We start from the raw sequence: 19,973 nt of genomic DNA on the forward strand, positions 1-19,973 counted from the left end.
CGTTTCGGGGCCCCTGGGAGGTGGCCACAGGACAGGGACAGGTCGAGGAGGCCTGGGAGATGGCCACAAGACGGGGACGAGTCTAGGAGGCCTGGGAGGCGGCCTTCGGACAGAGACAGGTCTTGGTGGTCTGGGAGATGGCCGTAGAGCAGGGGCCGGTTCAGGGAGCCTGGGAGGAGGCCATCGGACAGGGACAGGTCCCGGAGGCGGAGCTGAGGGAGGCTCTGGAAGCTCAGGAGGCGGAGCCGAGGGAGGCTCAGAAGGCGAAGCCGTAGGAGGCTCTAGAGGCGAAGCCCTAGAAGGCTCTGGAGTCTCTGGGAGCAGAGCCGTAGGAGGCTCAGGAGGCGGAGCCGTAGGAGGCTCAGGAGGTGGAGCCGTAGGAGGCTCGGGAAGCGGAGCCGTGGAATACACTAGAGGCGGAACTCTAGAAGGCACTGGAGTCTCTGGGGGCAGAGCCGTAGGAGGCTCGGGAGGCGGAGCTCTGGAAAGTTCGGAAGGCAGAGCTCTGGAAAGCTCAGGAGGCAGAGCTCTGGAAAGCTCGGGAGACTTGAGAGGCGGAGCCCTAGGAGGCTCGGGAGGAGCTGACTCTTGGACAGGCACGACCACTGGCGCTGGCTTTTGGACGGTCATGGCTACTGGCACTGGCTCTTGGACGGTCATGGCTACTGGCACTGGCTCTTGGACAGTCATGGCTACTGGCACTGGCTCTTAGACGGTCGATGCTACAGGCGCTGGCTCTGAGACGGTCGAGGCTACAGGCGCTGGCTCTGAGACGGTCGAGGCTACAGGCGCTGGCTCTGAGACGGTCGAGGCTACAGGCGCTGGCTCTGAGACGGTCGAGGCTACAGGCGCTGGCTCTGAGACGGTCGAGGCTGCAGGCGCTGGCTCTGAGACGGTCGAGGCTGCAGACGCTGGCTCAGGGACGGTCGAGGCTACAGGCGCTGGCTCAGGAACGGTCGAGGCTGCAGGCACTGGCTCACTGACCTCTGAGGCGACAGGTACTGGCTGGGTGACCGTGGTATGCGCTGGCTTGGGTTCGCTGACCGTGGCTGACGAGGACTCAGGCTCGCTCACAGTGACATGCGTGGGCTCTGGCTCGCTCACCGTGACATGCTTGTGCTCTGGCTCGCTCACAGTGACATGCGTGGGCTCTGGCTTGCTCACCGTGACATGCGTGGGCTCTGGCTCGCTCACCGTGACATGCGTGGACCGGGAGGCGGAAGCCCGTCTTCTCTCCCTCCTCCGGGCAGACGAAGTTGAGCGCGCTGGCGCTAGGGCTGGCGAAGTTGAGCACACCGGCTCGGGAACAGAGGAGGCTGGGCACACCGGCTCTGGAGCCGGACCAAGCTGGCAGCGTGGAGGTGTCGATACCCGTGGAGAGCACACCGGGATCGAGAGGGAGGTTCGTCAGCTCGCGAAAGTCGACAAGATCAAATCGACGTACTCCCGCCAGGTGTAACCCTCGGTTCCGGGCGGCTCTTGTCCCCGGCGCGTAGGCAGGCCGACTCGGTACGCCGCTTTCAGCGCTTCCTCACTCCATCCGCCAATGCTGGCCACGGTGACGAAAAAATAGGTGTATTCGCGGATAGATAGATCCGCTTGGGTCAGCTCATTGAAAAAACCTGCTGGATCCATGTACGGGTCTTCGTTCTGTTACGATTGAGGACAGAGTCAGACAAGGGATGAGGATCCAAATGCGGGGTTTATTTGACATGAATGGAAACGAACAGGTATGAACAAACAAAACTACCACGATGGGCAAAATGAAAACAAAACACGAAAACACGGGAACTGGAAACACGGGAACACAGGCATGGGAGCGAACATCAACAGGATACAACTACGTTCACATACAATCAACGAAAGACAAGGACTGAACCAAAAACCAGGATATAAATACATGAACACAGGAACAGGGGACCAATGAACAGACAGAACTCCAACAAGATGACGAGGGAATAAACAGAGGAAAAAGGCAAGTTAACGAGGGACAGGTGAAAACAATGACAGAGAACACGAACGCTGACAAGTAGACTATGGAACAAAACAAGGGACAAAAGTGAAAACTATGGAATTACAAAAGTGACAGAACATGACAAACAAAGGGCAACGGAGAAACTAGACAAGGTAACCGTTACAGCCGCGTATTGCATGTTAACACATTAGCGTCATGAGTTCAGAATCTAAATAAGACAAATTATATTATTAATTATTATAAATTATTTTGTAATATTGTGAAAGTAATTGACACATTTCAATGTCATATTTGTTAAGGTTTTACATGTAACATCCTCATATTTAAATGTACTTCTAAACACCTCCTACCATTGCTTGGCTGCTTAGAATATCTTTTTACCCTTGAAGGGTAAAGGAAGATTCTGGTCTTCCTTATGTTATACACAGCAACATTGCATGATCAAGCTCTTCTTAAATAAAAACAACAAGCTTTTCCTCTCTCTTTTGAAGTAAAAAGTTAGATATACTCTGTAGAATTACTCTAATGTTCACAACCCCCAAGCTCCTTCCCTAGTCCACCTACATCCTTTACTGAAAGTAAGCAGATTAAAAAGGGTGTATTGACATCACAACCACTAGCTCATTAACATGTCACCGCCCATATTGAGACATCCATGCTTATTAAATATTAAGCACCTTGTTCACCCTGATAAACAACAATGTGAACTACATTGTAAGTAGAGGTTAGCTGATAAGAACAGAGGTTATTTCCATTTTATTTTTTACATCTTACATGTAACATGTGGTGGGTGTCTGAATGTGGTGGTGGTTAAAAACTGTTAATCAGAAGGTCGCTGGTTCGATCCCCACAGCCAACACCATTGTGTCCTTGAGCAAGGCACTTAACTCCAGGTTGCTCCGGGGGGATTGTCCCTGTTATAAGTGCATTGTAAGTCGCTTTGGATAAAAGCGTCTGCCAAATGCATAAATGTAAATGTAACATGTAATACATTTTAACATGTAAATTCTGCAGGGTTCCCACCATTTTTACTAATCCACCTTTTTCCTGACTTCTCCATGGGCAGCCCATTACAGTGAAAGACTTACTCTTGGATGCTCCGCACTTCTACTTAGTTGTTGTTATCAGCTAGACAAACGTTACTGGTGGTGGCAAGCAGTGAAGTCTCTGCAGGAATATTTGCTGTTAGAGGCTTTTATAACAACTACAGGTGACTTAAAAACTACTGGAAAATATATGTTACAACAATAAGGCCTACCAACAGCTGCCAATGGTTGAAACATTTAAAGTTGCACCAGATCTAATAAGCAGAGGTTGCAATAACCTAATCTTACATCACCTAATCCTCTTGCCTATTTTTTTAAACATTGACGGATAATTCCAAATGCTCTCATATCACACTGTGAGTGTATGTGAGTGTATGTTACAGCATTTTCTCAGCAGTCTGCTTTAGATGGCAACACTTGTTAATGCAGAAATAATGCAAAGGTACATCCCTTAAATCTGTAGATTTTTAAATAGAACCTATGATGACCATACATCCTCTTTTCACAGACATGTCCTCTTTTCGAACCATAAAAAGCTTCCAGTTTAGATTTTTAGTTACCCTAAATGTCAGATTTGTCTGTTTTCACATTGAAGTGCTCAACAAGAAACATAATGAAATCTAGCACATTATATATGTGGATTCTCTCACTCTGCATGCTGTATCTCTCTATCTTTCACAAACACACACACACACACACACACACACACACACACACACAGGACATGTGAAGAGAGCACTAGATTCCAGTGGAGTAACTTTACCATGTACATGTGTGTGATGGTGTACTTAACCTTTCTGGGATTACTGTTGAAACTGCATGCCCATACGCAGTCTTTAGTGAGAAAGGGATTACATTAAGTAAACATAGACTGTTCCACCGTTTTTGGAGTGTTGTTAGTGATATTTCAGTGCTTGGTAATGGGAATAAGCTGCAAACTGGAAGTCTGTAGCATCTGCATTGGAAGAACGAACCAAGCATAATGGGTAATTTCGCTGCATATGACAATCATGGATATAGTGAGAAGAAAAGAATGATTCACTCACTAATCAGACATCACTACAGACTGCAAGCCAGTTTTACTCTGCATAAAAGCAATATCTAGCTCAATGCACATACAATAATTTGTATTCACTATAGAAATTTCCATGACTTATTCAGGCAAGGAAAACACAATTTTGAAATTTCCTCATATTTCCAGGTTTTCCATGACCACAGGAACACTGATTCTAAGAGTCAGAAAGAGGATGGAAAAATTATCACGTAAATAAATGTTGTGCAATAAAACTTGACTAACATCATATTGGGGCTTCAGGGGGTGAAAAATAAATGTAATATGGCTCCTTTAAAATAAGCCTGCTTCCAAGAATGTTTCATGAATGTTTTTTTCCCCCATAAAGCTAAATGGCAATTCTAACCATACAGTGCCATTGTACAGACCCAGTCGTGCTCACAGCCAGTCAGATAATTTGGGAACTCAAGGCTGATTTGCCATCTGTTGTGCAGGAATGAGAAGAAGGAGCATTAAATACCACCAGTGCCAACAGCACAGATTGCACCTCTTTGCCCATCCTCCCATCCACTGCTATAATCTCTTCTTCTGTTCTCCCTCCATCACTTACGTTATCTTTTTTTATCCTCGCTCTCTGCTCTAAGTATTTTGTTCATACAAATGTAATGTATATGTAATGCATCCATCTCTTCATCTCATTTTCTCTCCAAACAGTTGTATTAGAAAGACTTGATTGTAGAAGTTGATTAAAGAAGCCAACAGCCCAGTCCAGATCTCAGATGTTTACTTGTCTGACCTTGACTTTGTCCTTTGAACTATTTCTGCTGGTCCATATATCCTTGTACATCTAGATTAATGTCTTGGCATTACTGTGATATCAGCCAGATAAAAGTTATTCTAAGATCTATCGTTGGTCTAGGTTCTCTAGTTACAAGTAATGGACAAAAATAGTGTTATTTTCTTAGAACATATGTATAATTCTGAATATTGTGCAACAACCATATCTTGTGTATAATTGTTTTTATGAATGCATCTGCAGCTGTGACGTCTGCAGAATTAATAGTGATGTAAAGTGTTAGTTGTCTTTGATGCAAAGACAACTATAAATAAGCAATTCATAGGATAGTTTCCTAAAACAGTGTAAACACTGTGACAGTGTGGTACTATCAGTCATCATTCTGTTTGAGCATCCAACTTTAAGTTCAACAGATTCTACATGTAAAGAAACTATCCATGACCGTTTAATATCTGAGAAGATAAATCTAATATTTTATAAAGTTTCAAATACTAAGGAGAGGATATGATTAAGTATGCTTGAATGTGAGAAATCAATATCCAGTGAATTCAGAGTCCCAGCTTAGTCATGCATGAGAGCAGAACCAAGTCCAGGTGTGATGGATGAGGAAGGTAGAGACCATTTCTAAGAGTGGAAATCTCCTGATCCAGCAGAAATACCCAAGAGAAGAAAGGAAAAATGGGGGGGGAAGCCCTTGAGAGGAGGTTTCCTTCCAACCTGTTCCCTAGTGGCCCCCTGCACACCCACAATGCAAGACTTCCTCATTCATCATGATTAAAGCAGAAACACGCAGCACTGCCTGGGTACTCCCTTCCAATTCCTTCCTGGATATATTAACTACGGTTCCCATTCATCTCTGGCTTTCTCTCTCTTTATAAATCACAGTTCTGTTAGGTTGGAAAGGGGGAGACAGCACTGGAGGGGGACAGATCATTGGAGACATTGGAAAAATTTAGATACATTAAAAACTTCTTCATTAAACATAATCCATGCAAATGAACTCAAAAACAAAACAATTTATTATTTAGTATTTTTTACACAGAAAAAGATAGTAAGCGAGTTTATCACACTAAAATCATGTTACATTTAATCGCTTAACACACTTTAATATCTTATGGCTTTACTTTCAAAACAGTGAGTATTTGGAAAGACTTGAACTAATATGTCATTTTGTTTTTTAGTTTGTTTGTTTGTTTGTTTTACTGGAAAACAGGAAAAAAATTATTAATGGAAGATTTTATGGTCCCGTTGCCCTGTTCTTGCATTACTGTGGCAGTAACAAACCTCAGTACTCAAGGGGGTGATAGAGATACCTTTAAATGTCTGTGCCATTAAACTGAATGTGTAATTATTCAGGTAGCTAGCTATAAACATGTTTAACTAATGTTAGCTAACTCTTTTCAAACTGTTGCTATGTCATACCTGTAGTTGACCTAAAAGAGAAAACGAAAAAACTAGAGAAAATTGTAGAAAGCGCCTTTCTCATGGCCTTTATAATGTGATTCTCGCTCTAGGTGGGGTGTATGGTGGCGTAGTGGCTACGCCACCATAAGTGGAGTGGTGGTGGCATAGTGGCTAAAGCGCAGGGCTGTTAATCAGATGGTCGCTGGTTCTAACCCCACGGCCACCACCATTGTGTCCTTGAGCAAGGCACTTAACTCCAAGTTGTTCCAGGGGGATTGTCCCTGTAATAAGTGCACTGTAAGTCGCTTTGGATAAAAGCATCTGCCAAATGCATAAATGTAAATGTAAATGTATGGTGAGTTGTACGTGGATGCTGTGGAGGCAACTGAGATTCCTCCTCCGCCACCCGGATTGAGACGAGTCACTACGCCACCACGAGGACTTAGAGCACATTGGGAATTGAACATACCAAATTGGGGAGAAAAGGGGAGAAAATACCCCCCAAAAAAATTAAAAAAGAAAGTGCCACTGATTTCAGCTATAGTGCCTCTTGTGGCAGCACTAAGAATGCAACTTGCACTTGTGTTGTGTTATGATTTGTGTTCTGTGAGTTGAGTCAAAATGCAAAAACATGAAAAATTGATCTTCTCCTAGAAGCATTTGTGTTTACATACTTGCATATAGCATGTTCGAGAGTATCAGAATGTCAGAGCTTTTCACAGTCAATGTCTGTATAAAAAGCAAATAGTTGAAGACAAATCTAACCCGATGAATGTTAATTACGCAATATGTATATTCTGTTTATGCACAATCTCAATGTAAAAATGGCTTTTGACAGAGCAAAGGAGACCCCCAACACAGGCTTGCAGATGCTCAATGCTCACAGCATTAACTTTAGCCAGGCTCTGAGAAACCAATTTAACAAGGGGCTTTTTTTACAAAATATTTAAGATTTAACAGTTTATATATAACATATTAAATGCAGAAAATACTTCGTCATGCTTTTAAATGGCCAGAGATGCAGACATGGACAGAAGTTGTAAGTATCTGTTGGGTGGGGGGCCACATTCCTCCACCAAAGAAAGGGAGGTGGTTATAAAAAAAGAGTTCTCCTTAAGGAGATTTTATAAGGGATAAGACAAAGTCCACATGAAATGTCAAGACTCTGTGTGTGGCATCCAAACTGTTTTATAACAAGGTCCTGTATCCAGGGTAATTGTCACTATCTGACTGGCTCTCCAACGCAAGCTTAACAGCTTCCTGTGCACAAAAACCAGCCTTTTGGGCATAGAAAGAGAGGGAAAGAGTGAGAGATACCGTAAAGAAAACAGAGCTTAGACAAAGTAAACAGAGAAAGAAAGCATGGCACAGGAGACTCATTGAGATCAGGAGAAAGATACAGACATCAGGTCACGGAAAAGAACAGAACGAACAAGTGAGATCTGAGAAGCCAAATACAGAGAGAATTTTGAAAGAAAGATGTAATTAGACTGCGGTTAAAGGTGTGGCACATCTTCTGACTAAATGACTGCATCAAGTGGCACAATCAATGTTTGACCAACCAAAACTTTGACCATAAGAATTAAATATTGTATTAGTATTAGTTGTGCCAGAATCAATGTGTCTCGAGTTGAGGTAGACGAAGTTTTATCGATTAATAGGCATTGATAGTTGCCAATAGTGTATTTTTATTTTGCTTATTTTGTTTATTCCTCAACAATAAAGGTGAAATTACATACACTGGTGGCCAAATGTTTGGAATAATGTACAGATTTTGCTCTTATGGAAAGAAATTGGTACTTTTATTCACCAAAGTGGCATTCAACTGATCACAATGTATAATCAGGATATTAATAACATGAAAAATGACTATTACAATTAAAAACATTTTTTAAACTACTTCAAAAGTGTTCTCATCAAACAATCCTCCATGTGCAGCAATGACAGCTTTGCAGATCCTCCGCATTCCAGCTGTCAGTTTGTCCAGATACTCGGGTAACATTTCACCCCACACTTCCTGTAGCACTTGCCATAGATATGGCTGTCTTGTCGGGACTTCTCACGCACCTTACAGTCTAGCTGATCCCACAGAAGCTCAATGGGTTTAAGATCCATAACACTCTTTTCCAATTATCTGTTGTCCAATGTCTGTTTCTTTGCCCACTCCAACTTTTTCGTTTGGTTTTTCTGTTTCAAAAGTGGCTTTTTCTTTGCAATTCTTCCCATAAGGCCTCCTGAGTCTTCTCTTTACTGTTGTACATGAAACTGGTGTTGAGCGGGTAGAATTCAATGAAGCTGTCAGCTGAGGACATGTGAGGTGTCTATTTCTCAAACTAGAGATTCTGATGAACTTAACCTCTTGTTTAGTTGTACATCTGGCCTTCCACATCTCTTTCTGTCCTTGTTAGAGCCAGTTGTCCTTTATCTTTGAAGACCGTAGTGTACACCTTTGTATGAAATCTTCTGGGGGGTTTTTGGGCTATTTCAAGCACTGTATAGCCTTCATTACTCAAAACAATGATTGACTGACGAGTTTCTATAGAAAGCTGTTTCTGTTTTTTCTGTTTTATTTGTTGCCATTTTTGACTTAATATTGACCTGAAGACATGCCAGTCTATTGCATACTGTGGCAACTCAAAAACAAACACAAAGACAATGTTAAGCTTCATTTAACAAACAAAATAGCTTTCAACTGTGTTTGATATAATGGCAAGGGAATTTATAGTGTCAAATTAGCAATTTAGCATGATTACTCAATGATAAGGTGTTGGAGTGATAGCTGCTGGAAATGGGGCCTGTCTAGATTTGATAAAATATATTTTTTTCAAATAGTGATGGTGCTGTTATTTACATCAGTAATGTCCTGAATATACATTGTGATCAGTTGAATGCCACTTTGGTGAATTAAAGTACCAATTTCCTTCCAAAACTGCAAAATCTGTACATTATTCCAAACGTTTTGCAGCCAGTGTATGTATATATAGTTAAATACTTGCATATGGGGCCGGATGTAGGCATGGGCAGGGGTGGGCTCAGCCCAACCAAACGTGAATCTTACCTACCCAAAATCGTGCTGCGGGTGTTCATGAAGTACTGGACCTGAATTATAAAGTTATAAATTATAAATTTCTTGCGCAATAGCACGGATAACACAAATAACACTCTGTACCTTAAATACATTAAATAAATGTATTTATTATTTTAAAGATCATTTCTTTCTCCCGTTCCCGCGCACACATCATTCCGCCTACACTTGCACTCAGCAATCAAAACTTGTCCCGCACGTGTGGGACGTGTGCTTCTGTTCTGATGAGAGATTCTGTCTCCACGCAGCTTACATCTCTTATGCATCTGTTTACTCTGCTGTTATAGTTTTTTTGTTTATGACTTGTCATTGCTTTTTAAACTGCTCTATTTTGCCATGAAAATAACCCTTGGTGCTTACATGGCATTACTTATCCATCCATCCATCCATCCATCCATCCACAAAGGCCATACTCATTAACTAACATTGAAACTGAGAAAAAAGGCTTTAACTATTTTTATGTGGATTTTGTTGTTACTGCATTTTCACACAATGCTTTCTCTGAATTTCAGCAGATGAGACAAACTCATCTGTCACCGGACAAATCATAAGAGACCTGTTTCAGTCAGAACTCAATTTTGCATTTTGCCTTTGTATGGCAGTATCATTGCTTATTACATTTCTGTCAAACAGAAAGAACTGCCATCATTGAATAGTATATAATTACTTCTTAACCAGTTCCCATCTGTGTCAAATTTTAGGATCTTAATCTTATATGTTATTGATCTCTCCATTTAATATATTTCCTTTCACTCCATCCTTATTTTCCTCCTTGATACTATTTCTCTCCACTCTATCCTGGCATTCGTGGGGACTCTAATTTGTGTTTGTAATTTGCTTTAAGGTTGTAATTCTAATTTATCTAAAAGTGTATTGCTTTATTTAGTTTCTTGGCAATGGTGGTAGTATACTACAAAAAGTCAATTCAAGTCAAATTTATGCTATAACAGAAAATGAATTAATATAATACCAATATTAGTTATGGTTAGAACTATTAGTGGTTAAAATTAAAAGTCCCAAATTATGCAACAAATCAAAATGTTTATGGTTATTATTGGAAATTTGGGTGCACAAAAAAACTACATCTAGGCTATTATTAATTTTGGACATTTGTAGCCTTAATGTCTAGTTCATGTTTACATAGAAAAAATATTGTAAAAATGGAGCAGATGAGAAAAAAGCATTTGGTATAAATGGCCCTGTAGATGTCATCTCAATATTGCACCACATTTATGAACAACTATGCAATTATTCAAAACAGAAAATGTTTTCTTGTATAGTTTGATTGTATGACAGAAGTTAGATTGTATGAATCTAACACCACTTACAAGATCATGTCCAGGTCAATCTCATGACCTGTAATTATAGTAACTAGTCAGATAGATCAGCATCACACAAAAGTGTCTTTGTTTCCGTATACAAGTTCAGTGAAAGGACACAATTCCAAAACATTCCTGTTATCTACGTACATGTAATCTTAACTTGATTCTTTAAATTCAATCAAGGAGGCATTTTAAATTTTACCTACCGGTACTCAACTCAACCACTTAGATTAAGGCAGATCATGATGTCACATTTACAAATACAGCCAACTAAACATTCTTTCCTGTTTATGTCTACACCTATAAACAGCTCTATTTAAGGTACTGTACAGTAGATTCAAAATAGGATCCAGTTTCTTAGTGGTTTTGTCACCAAGTCATATGACACTCCATATGAACTCAATTAGATTCAATTCGATATTGATTCATATGGGTACATTTCACGTATAATGTATGCTTTGTTTACATATGAAATACATTTTCTCTCAGCTAATGCTGTTAATTATACAGTGGACCTTCTAACTAGGTACATTACGAAAATATACATTATACTAATTATATTTTCTTTGCTTTTCATAATTTTGGTCACATTATGGCTTTTAAAAATGAACAAATTCATGTATTCAGTACATAAATAAGATATTAAATTTAATTTAATTCAAAATGCAATTATTTTTTGTTACATGTTTATTGTTTAATTGCATACATTTTACTATTTACAAGTATTTACATCGATTTGTTGAAAAGACGTTAAAACTGATACTGTCTCTTTAACAAAACCGGCATTTCTTAACCGCATCTTAATGAGAGAGACTCGAATGGCTTTATCTCATCTGTGCCATGCATGATTAGAATTAAATGTTTATTTTGTGTTGTTTTTGATCAGCAACTGACTGTAAAGAACAGAAAGGTTATTAAAATAGACTATATTCAAAGACAAAATGGTGGATCTCTTCTTTGGGCACATCTCTCAAAATGACTATACTACACAATAATTGTTAGTGAAATGTAAAAATTGACCAATCAGTTTCCAAATATATACATTTTAGTAGCATAGCATGAAATTTGATTGCAAATGTGAGTAATTTCCTCTCACTGTAGTGGAGGGTTGCACAAAGAGTAAAAGGTCAATCTTGGGAATTAAGGATCGATATCGAGATTGTTCAAGTGAAGATCGCGATGCATTGGGAAATCTATATTTTTATCCACACCCAATAATTTAAATATATTTTAACTCTGCCCTAAAAATGATTGGCAGGATATAGTTCTTTGTATGTACTGTATGTAAAATGAGATATTTCAACCAGTATTCATGTGTGCTACGAATCTCTTTGTACTTATTCGCGTATCAACTAATTTGTTTAACAAGCTAACATTAGATATGCATCATCTTAGTCAGAGGATGGACTACACTCTTTTAAAATGGAATAAACAGACAATAAATGAATGCTTACAAAAGACTTTATCAGCCAAATAACAAAGGACATTGCATCTAGGTGCTCTTTCACATTCAATTCAGGATGGACTTCAAAGACACTTAATCATTAATCTTACATTTCATACCAAATCATTTAGATTAAAACAAATTGGTTCTCTGTGAAAACATGCGCTAGATGGTCGTATTTCAACATTGTGCCACCCTCTTTTTTTCAGCATCTCGCATATGAGTACTGCATTTAAAGAGTCGATTTAAAAGAGAAACAACTTTTAAAAATTGTGTATCATGACACCTGCGTTCTTTTTCATTCGTTGGGCTGAATCTAGGATTTTTTTAAATGCAAGAACTTGTTCAGTCTGAGGTGCCTTCTGGGAAACTGCTGTGGGATTCAAATGAGAAGCATTATTTCCATGGTTCTCAAGGTTCTCCACATAGCAGCTGATTATATGGTTGAACAATACAATTCACGTTAATTAATTAATAATTTAGTTGCATTATCTAAAGTCTGCTATAGAACATTCCTTTGTGTTTAATAGAGTTTAACGCTGTCTGATAAGAAAGTGAGACTCCAGAGATGACATCGCTTTTATCTAATGGAAATCTAAACCACCTGTTGTGGCTTAAAGAAATAGTTCACCCAAAAATGTAAATTCTCTCACTATTAATTTACCCTGATGCCATCCCAAATGTGTATGACTGTCTTTCTTCAGCAGAACACAAATTAAGGCTTTTAGAAGCTCTGTCAAGTCCTTATAATGCAAGTACGCGGGTGCCAGCACTTTGACGGTCCAAAAGTCACATTTAAGCAGCATAAAAGTAACAGAATTACTAAAAATGTAATTAAATACAGGTATTTTAAATGTAATTACAATGCAACAACATGTATGTACACAATAAGTGCATTGTATCAATTAAGTACATAGTAGTTAAGGCCACTTAATATAAAATGGATCCTCTTAATTTGTGTTCAGCTGAAGAAAGACAGTCATACACATCTGGGATGGCATCAGGGTAAGTTAATAATGAGAGAATTTCACATTTGTTTCACCTTTAATTCAGTTAAGCTTTCCTAAAAAAGAATTGTGAGTGCCTAAATTCAGTTTGCAGGAAGTTCTTCTCCAATAAATGCTGCAGACAGAGAAAATATGCCAAGACTTCAGGGTAAATAAACTTGACCTCTTTAAGTGTTTTGTTCAAATATGATTTGCTTACATTGGTTGATAATATAGCATTAGCATTGATTCTCTGTGGGAAATATCAAGGCATTAGGTCTCAAGTGGACGCAACGTAACTCACCTCTCTGCCTGATTTAAATAGTTTGGTCTCAAGTGAAAAAATCTATATACCTTCCTATTATACAGGGTGAAAAACAAAACAAAAATGTATGTCAAATTGCACAAGCACAATAGACTAAAAGTAAAAGGGTTTTATCCAGACAAATGAATCAAATTGAATTTCCTCAGAGGGTTTCCTTGATCCCATGCAGTCTATATAAAATGTAATTCCTTTCACCCCATGCATTACCAGTGCACATTATGCCCAGAGGGACTCCCAAAGGATTCTATCATCAGATTACAACATGAAACACAATGTGCGAAAATTCTCATTCCATCAGGTGGTACTTCTTCCTAAAGGGACACCGGCCAAGAATAAAAACACTAAAGGCACTTTTACACGTCTCGCACCAGGACTTCAATGCACCGCTCAACGCAAGCACCATTCAACACTTTGACCTCCTCATGAAAAGTGTTGCAGATAGTGTAAAAAAGGGTGATTTTATCAGAAGGGGGGTTACTAGATATATTTGGATTCAAGAAAAGTTAGGATGTTTGTCCAAGACAAATACAAATTTGTCTTTCAAATAAATCATGATTAAAATAATCATGATTGAAACATGTGTCAAGTTTGTAGAAAGGTAATCTTTTTGTTCTGATGGCTTCATACATTTAAAAAAATTATAATAATATTTTATTGACTTTTAAAATTTCAAAGTTGTGTAACTATGAAGCAAAATGTATTAAAATATTTTCCATGCACCTTGAATACTCGTGAGTGTTTGTTAATGAATAATAAAATAGTATACTATTATAATAATACAATATATATATATATAATATTATATTATATCAAACTACTTATGCCAAAAAAAATTTTCTCAAGGATTTCAGCTTTTAATTAAACTTTGTTTCATTTATTTTCTGTCTCCAGACGGTTGCACCACTTAGACTATTATTTCCCCTTTAAGCCCCAGAAAAAAATATAAAAATTATATTTAACTCATATAAACACTTATAAAGTGTTTTTAAGCAATTGTTTTGTGTGAATTGCATTTTTTAAGTATATTTAAATAAACAAATACAAAGAAAATACAAAACAGACTTCATTATTTCATTGACCCAAAAAACGATAAAAGGCAGAATGCTAATCTCAGTCACCATTCTCTCTCACTGCATTTTTTTTACCCCATACAATTAAAGTGAATGGTGACTGAGGCTAACATTTTTATTTTATTTTTTATTTTTTTTTTGAGATCTATCCATTTAAGAGATTCCTCTACCCTAGATAGTAGAAGAAGTGAAGAAGCTCTAGAACTAGGCTCAACGATTTAATAGGATAAATAGGTGTGCCTACCTGATAAGGATAAAGTGTGACTCCATTGGCTCTTGACACGTGCCCAGATGTCCAGGTGCCCTCCAGGATTGAACTCAAAGTTCCATTGCTGTTATTGGGGCTGCTGGGCAGGTGGGGATGTGGTGATGCCGTCACCTTTCCTGCATTACACTGGGAGCTGTTTTTCTTGTCCATCCCACTGCTCACCCCCAAACTATTTGGTTTGGATCCATGTTTGGGGTAAACTGGGTGGTGAGGGCTGCTACTGTTGCTTCCATTGGTGGTTGTTAGGGTAGAACTGGCGGTTGTGGCAGGATTGGTAGCAGAGGTGGAGGAAGCTGATGAATGGTACCCTGCAGGCAGGTACGCCCAGTCTCGAGGTGGCGTGGGACCTTGGAGGATGCTGCGGGAACTTACCAGGGAGGCCAGAGATGGAGGGGAGCCAGGAGATAAGTCACACTGCTCCAGGCTCAGCACCATGTGGACAGCCTCCTGCTTCAGTTGACTAAGGTGGGTGGCACAAACGTCACAGCGGCCGTCACGCTCGTTCCACGCCTTGCGGGTACTGTTGGACACCTGCAGCTTATCATGGAGGAGCAGGGAGAATGATGGATCCTATGGGGAGAGAGCGAGAGAGAGAGACAGAGATTAAAAGAATAAAATGAGAATAAAATATCAGAGGTTAACATCTTTATATAAATGCTGTTATGGGTTTACATTGTCTGAGTGATCACGAGTGATCATGAGATAAAGAGGAGATACCCAGAGGAAATTGGAGACTTAATGGAGTTCTCAGTTAGGTTTAATTTAAGTATCAAATTTTTCCAGGATGTCTCTCCTAAATTATTTGAGAGAAATACCAATAGACACTGGGGTAGACAAAGAAATGCATGTTATTTTATATTTAGTCTCAGTCACCATTCACTTTCATTATATACAAAAAATATATATATTTTTTTAGTTAAGTATCAAATTTGTCAGATGTTTCTCCTAAAATTTTGGGGAAAAAATACATGTAAACTAGGATAGATAATGAGAAAAATGTTAGGTAATTTTTTGTCTCAGTCAACATTCACTTTCATTGTGTGGAAAAATGTAAATCAAATTAGTCTCAAATGTACAGAATGTACTAAAAACAGTCAATGGAAGTGAATGGTGAACAAGGCTAACATTCTGCCAAACATCTCCATCGGTGTTCCACAGAAGAAAGAAAGTCATAATGATTTAGAACACCATGAGGGTGAGTAAATCATTACCGAATGTTCATTTTGGGTGAACTAGCCCTTTAAAGACGAATTACAGTTATAATGCAAATAACACCTGAGTTCTCACGCTTTGTCGCTCTGGATTTGGTTTGAATCTTTTCAACAACTCTCCATTAGCATAACGCTGCCAATTATCTGGTTTCATCGCATCATCACGCCATGTGCTGCTGAATTCCACGAGATGTACATCATAATTACGCTTTGGCACATGCTCACAGGACAGTGTGAAGATGTGGGAAAGGTTTCATTAGATTTTTTACGATATGGGTGAATGACATCACCCTTTCATCATGCCGGGACAGAGATGCACACTTTTCTAGGAATAAGTGGACAACCTAAAGTTAATATACTTAATCCTTCATTCTGGTGTATTCCATATGTCAATTGCTTTTTTCAAGAGAGTGAATTAAAAGCTGCTCTGTACAAAATACCTCTGCTACAACGAAGGATTCATCAGCCAAAATAGAAGTGTGTTCAGACTTTGGTCTTAAATTGATCGTAACACCAGATTAAAATGTTATTCCACTCATAGTGGGAATAACATTTTTGTCCCCGAGGACATTACTGTGCATGCACAGTAATTAACAATGAACAATAGTATATTTAAATTAAACATTAACCAGAATAATGATGTAAAAAAATTATAATTGTAAGTCCATTATATTGAATGTATTAAACAATATTTGCAAATTGAACCTTATTTTAAAGTGTTACTAAAAAGTGAATATAGTTGTATATCTGTAATCAGAAATAAGGCGTTAACAGAAATTGCAACTGTATAAAGTATTAGTTGTTGTCCAGCAGAGGATTTCTATGACATCATGTATGCTCATTGTTTGTATACTGTAACGTGTTGAAAGGCTTATTGTTATATTCTTACTATTAAGAGAAATTTGTTGTGTTATTCATTTGAATGGGTTGTAATGTCTTGAATTGAGAACTGTTTCTGAATGTTTTGTGTACAGTGTGTGTGTGGAGACGCTTTCCCACTGTGTGCAAGGGGGAGACTGTGGGCAGGAGAGGTTTACCGCAGTTTCAAGTGTGGTTCTCTCAAACAGTTACAGGCTGTACGCTGTGGCCGAAAATACAGTAAAAAATAAACAAACTGTGCATGAGATCGGCCTCTTTTCTTCATTGCGACACAACAATGCATTTTCATTTCCTTTTCTGTAAACACATCACATAAAATGCCATTTTCAGCAGTCTCTGGACTGGTGCCCTGCGAAACCAAAAGTGGATATGACCAGTGTGGTCAATAAACTGGAAATCAAACATGGCCGTCATATGCAACTAGCTCATATAAGCTGCAACAATAGCATGTCAATAAAGGTAGGTTCAACATTTGGATATGAGACCGGGGATAGTTGTCACACTTTTTACTAGGGGCAGCTGTGACTCAGGTGGTAGAGATTAAGATTCAACTTTATTGTCATTGTGCAGAGTACAGGTACAGAACCAATGAAATGTAGTTGTTTTTCGCATATCTCAACTAAGCTGGGGTCAGAGCGCAGGGTCAGCCATGAAACAGCACCCCTGGAGCAGATAGGGTCAAGGGCCTTGCTCAAGGGCCCAACAGTGGTATCTTGGCGGTGTTTGAACCCCCGACCTTTCAGTCAGTAACCCAGAGCCTTAACCACTGAGCCACCACTGGCCCTAAAGCGGGTCGGCCGCTAATTGCAGGGTTAGCGGTTCGATTCCCGGCCCACACAACTCCACATGCGGAAGTGTCCTTGGGCAAGACACTGAACCCCAAGTTGCTCCCAATGGCAGGCTAGCACCTTGCATTGGTGTACGAGTGTGAATGGGTGAATGGGACACAGTGTAATGCACTTTGGTAATCTCTAAGGTTATTAAAGGTGCTATATAAGTGCAGACCACTTACCATTTACTCCAGAGAATATTTCTCAGGTTATGGTTTATTTTAGAAAGTACATTTCTCCATAGTCACATATTTTAAAGTCTTGACTTCAAAAAAGCCATTGAATAGGGAAAAGACAGAGAACACAGCCCCATTAACATCAATGGAGCACCGGTGAAGAAAGTCAGCATCTTCAAGTTCCTCTGTGTCTACATCACAGAGGAATTCACATGGTCCGTCCACACTAAGGCTGTTGTGAAGAAGGCTCACCAGTGCCTCTTCTTCCTGAGATGACTGAGGAGTTTGGAATGAACCACCACATCCTCACACGGTTCTACACCAGTACTGTAGAGAGCATCCTGACTGGCTGCATCACTGCCTGGTATGGCAACAGCCCTGCAAAGGGTGGTGCGAACTGCCAGACACATCATTGGAGGTGAGCTTCCCTCCCTCCAGGACATATATAACAGGCGGTGTGTGAAAAAAGCTCGGAGGATCATCAGAGACTCCAGCCACCCGAGCCATGGGCTGCTCTCACTGCTACCATCAGGCAGGAGGTATTGCAGCATCAGGACCCGCACAAGCCGACTTCATGGCAGATTCTTCCCCCAAGAAAACAGACTTTTGAACTCTTGATCTTTCACGATCAATATTCATCAGCACTGTACTTTATTAATCTTATTATTCTCACACTGGACTGTCATAAATTATATTCTCTCTTAACAACACACTGGCAACTGACTATCAACCAACAGCCTGAATGTCAATACAGCACAATACAACCTACTGTATATTTTATATACATACATACTATTTTTATTGTATACTGTGTATTCTATATTGTGTGTACTGTATACTGTGCATTGTATATTATTATTTGTATAGTGTGTTGTGTGTAATTATGTGCATATTAGATATGTAAATTGTGTTGTGTAAATCTGATATTTATTGTAAATTGGTATATGTCTTGTCACTGTCATGACTGCTATGTTGCTCGGAAATGCACCCAAGACTTTTACCCACTGTTGCACTTCTGTACATGGTTTAGTGATAATAAAAGTGATTAGATTTTTTTCTTTTTTTTTTTACATTTTCAATGTTCTTACCCAGGAAAAATTACACAGTTCATTGAACACACAATGTTCTGTTAAAGTCGCCCCTTCTGCGGTTCATATTGTCACACTACAGCATATGGGGTAAGTTGTCACAATTTATCCTGCCATTAAATCAGGGCCGTAAGTTTCATGTAAACCTTACACTAAAAAAGGGAAAGCAGCTCAACTGAAAATATTAAACCACTGCACTTTAAATCAACTTAATATATTCATAATTGAGATGAGAACATAATTATCAAAAAGTGATATGATCACATTGCTAAGAAATGTTCAAATGGATTCAGACTTCTTACGGATGGTGTTCACTCAACGTTATTTTTACTGCTTGCTCAAATAACATTTAAAATTAGCTAATGCAACGCAATTCTTTAACAATTTTCTCAACTTAATTTCATTGTGTACATTCCATCTATGTTCACTTAATCCAGTTATGTTGGGATTATGTGAATAATATTTGTTGCATCAATGTATTGCTGAAATTGGGCAGGGGATTTCCAGTTCCCAGCATGATATTGAATGCAAAAGAAAATATACGACACATCAAGTTGGGCTGCAATGGGCCTGAAAAACTGTGCAATCCAGCTACTCTGGCCTTATGGTGTCCTTATTGCACCTTTTACCTCCCTGGCGGTTTTGCCTGGCCCCTCTAGGCTGTCCCTGGCGGTACAGGGCATCGGTCCAGCTAATCAAAGCACCATGCATGAGCACATTCACTGAAGGAGAGAGACTGGAGGTCTGTTCTGATTAAAACCACACATTCCTGCTGTCAGTGTAAATCTAGAAGCTGAATCTCAGTTTACACACGATGCTTTGTGTACCCATCCGCTCCTCAGCCAGCATCCCCTCTGCCCCATACGCTGCATGTGGTGACCTCTGTAGATCGCCACTGTTAACTCCCCACTAATATAATAATCTAAGGCTAACAGGGCTGCACTGTACCATAAGGCTCTCTGTAAAAGTCCAGATCTAAGACACTTATCTTTGACCAATATCCAAGAAAAGGAAATCTAATCCCACATAAGGCACATAATAACAAACTCTGTCTCA

General features: G+C 39.5%; 1 protein-coding gene across 2 annotated transcripts in view; it reads right to left on the reverse strand.

The window, feature by feature from the left end:
* The window catches only part of LOC127657238 (kinesin-like protein KIF26B), a 124,170-nt gene that overhangs the window by 65,202 nt on the left and 38,995 nt on the right, over nt 1-19,973 (reverse strand). For both annotated transcript variants that reach the window (XM_052145938.1, XM_052145937.1), the window contains exon 3: nt 14,710-15,303. In XM_052145938.1, coding sequence (XP_052001898.1) covers nt 14,710-15,303 — 594 coding nt within the window. The remainder of the gene's footprint in view (nt 1-14,709; nt 15,304-19,973) is intronic.

The sequence above is a fragment of the Xyrauchen texanus genome, chromosome 16 (assembly GCF_025860055.1).
Source record: "Xyrauchen texanus isolate HMW12.3.18 chromosome 16, RBS_HiC_50CHRs, whole genome shotgun sequence".
NCBI lineage: Eukaryota > Metazoa > Chordata > Actinopteri > Cypriniformes > Catostomidae > Xyrauchen > Xyrauchen texanus.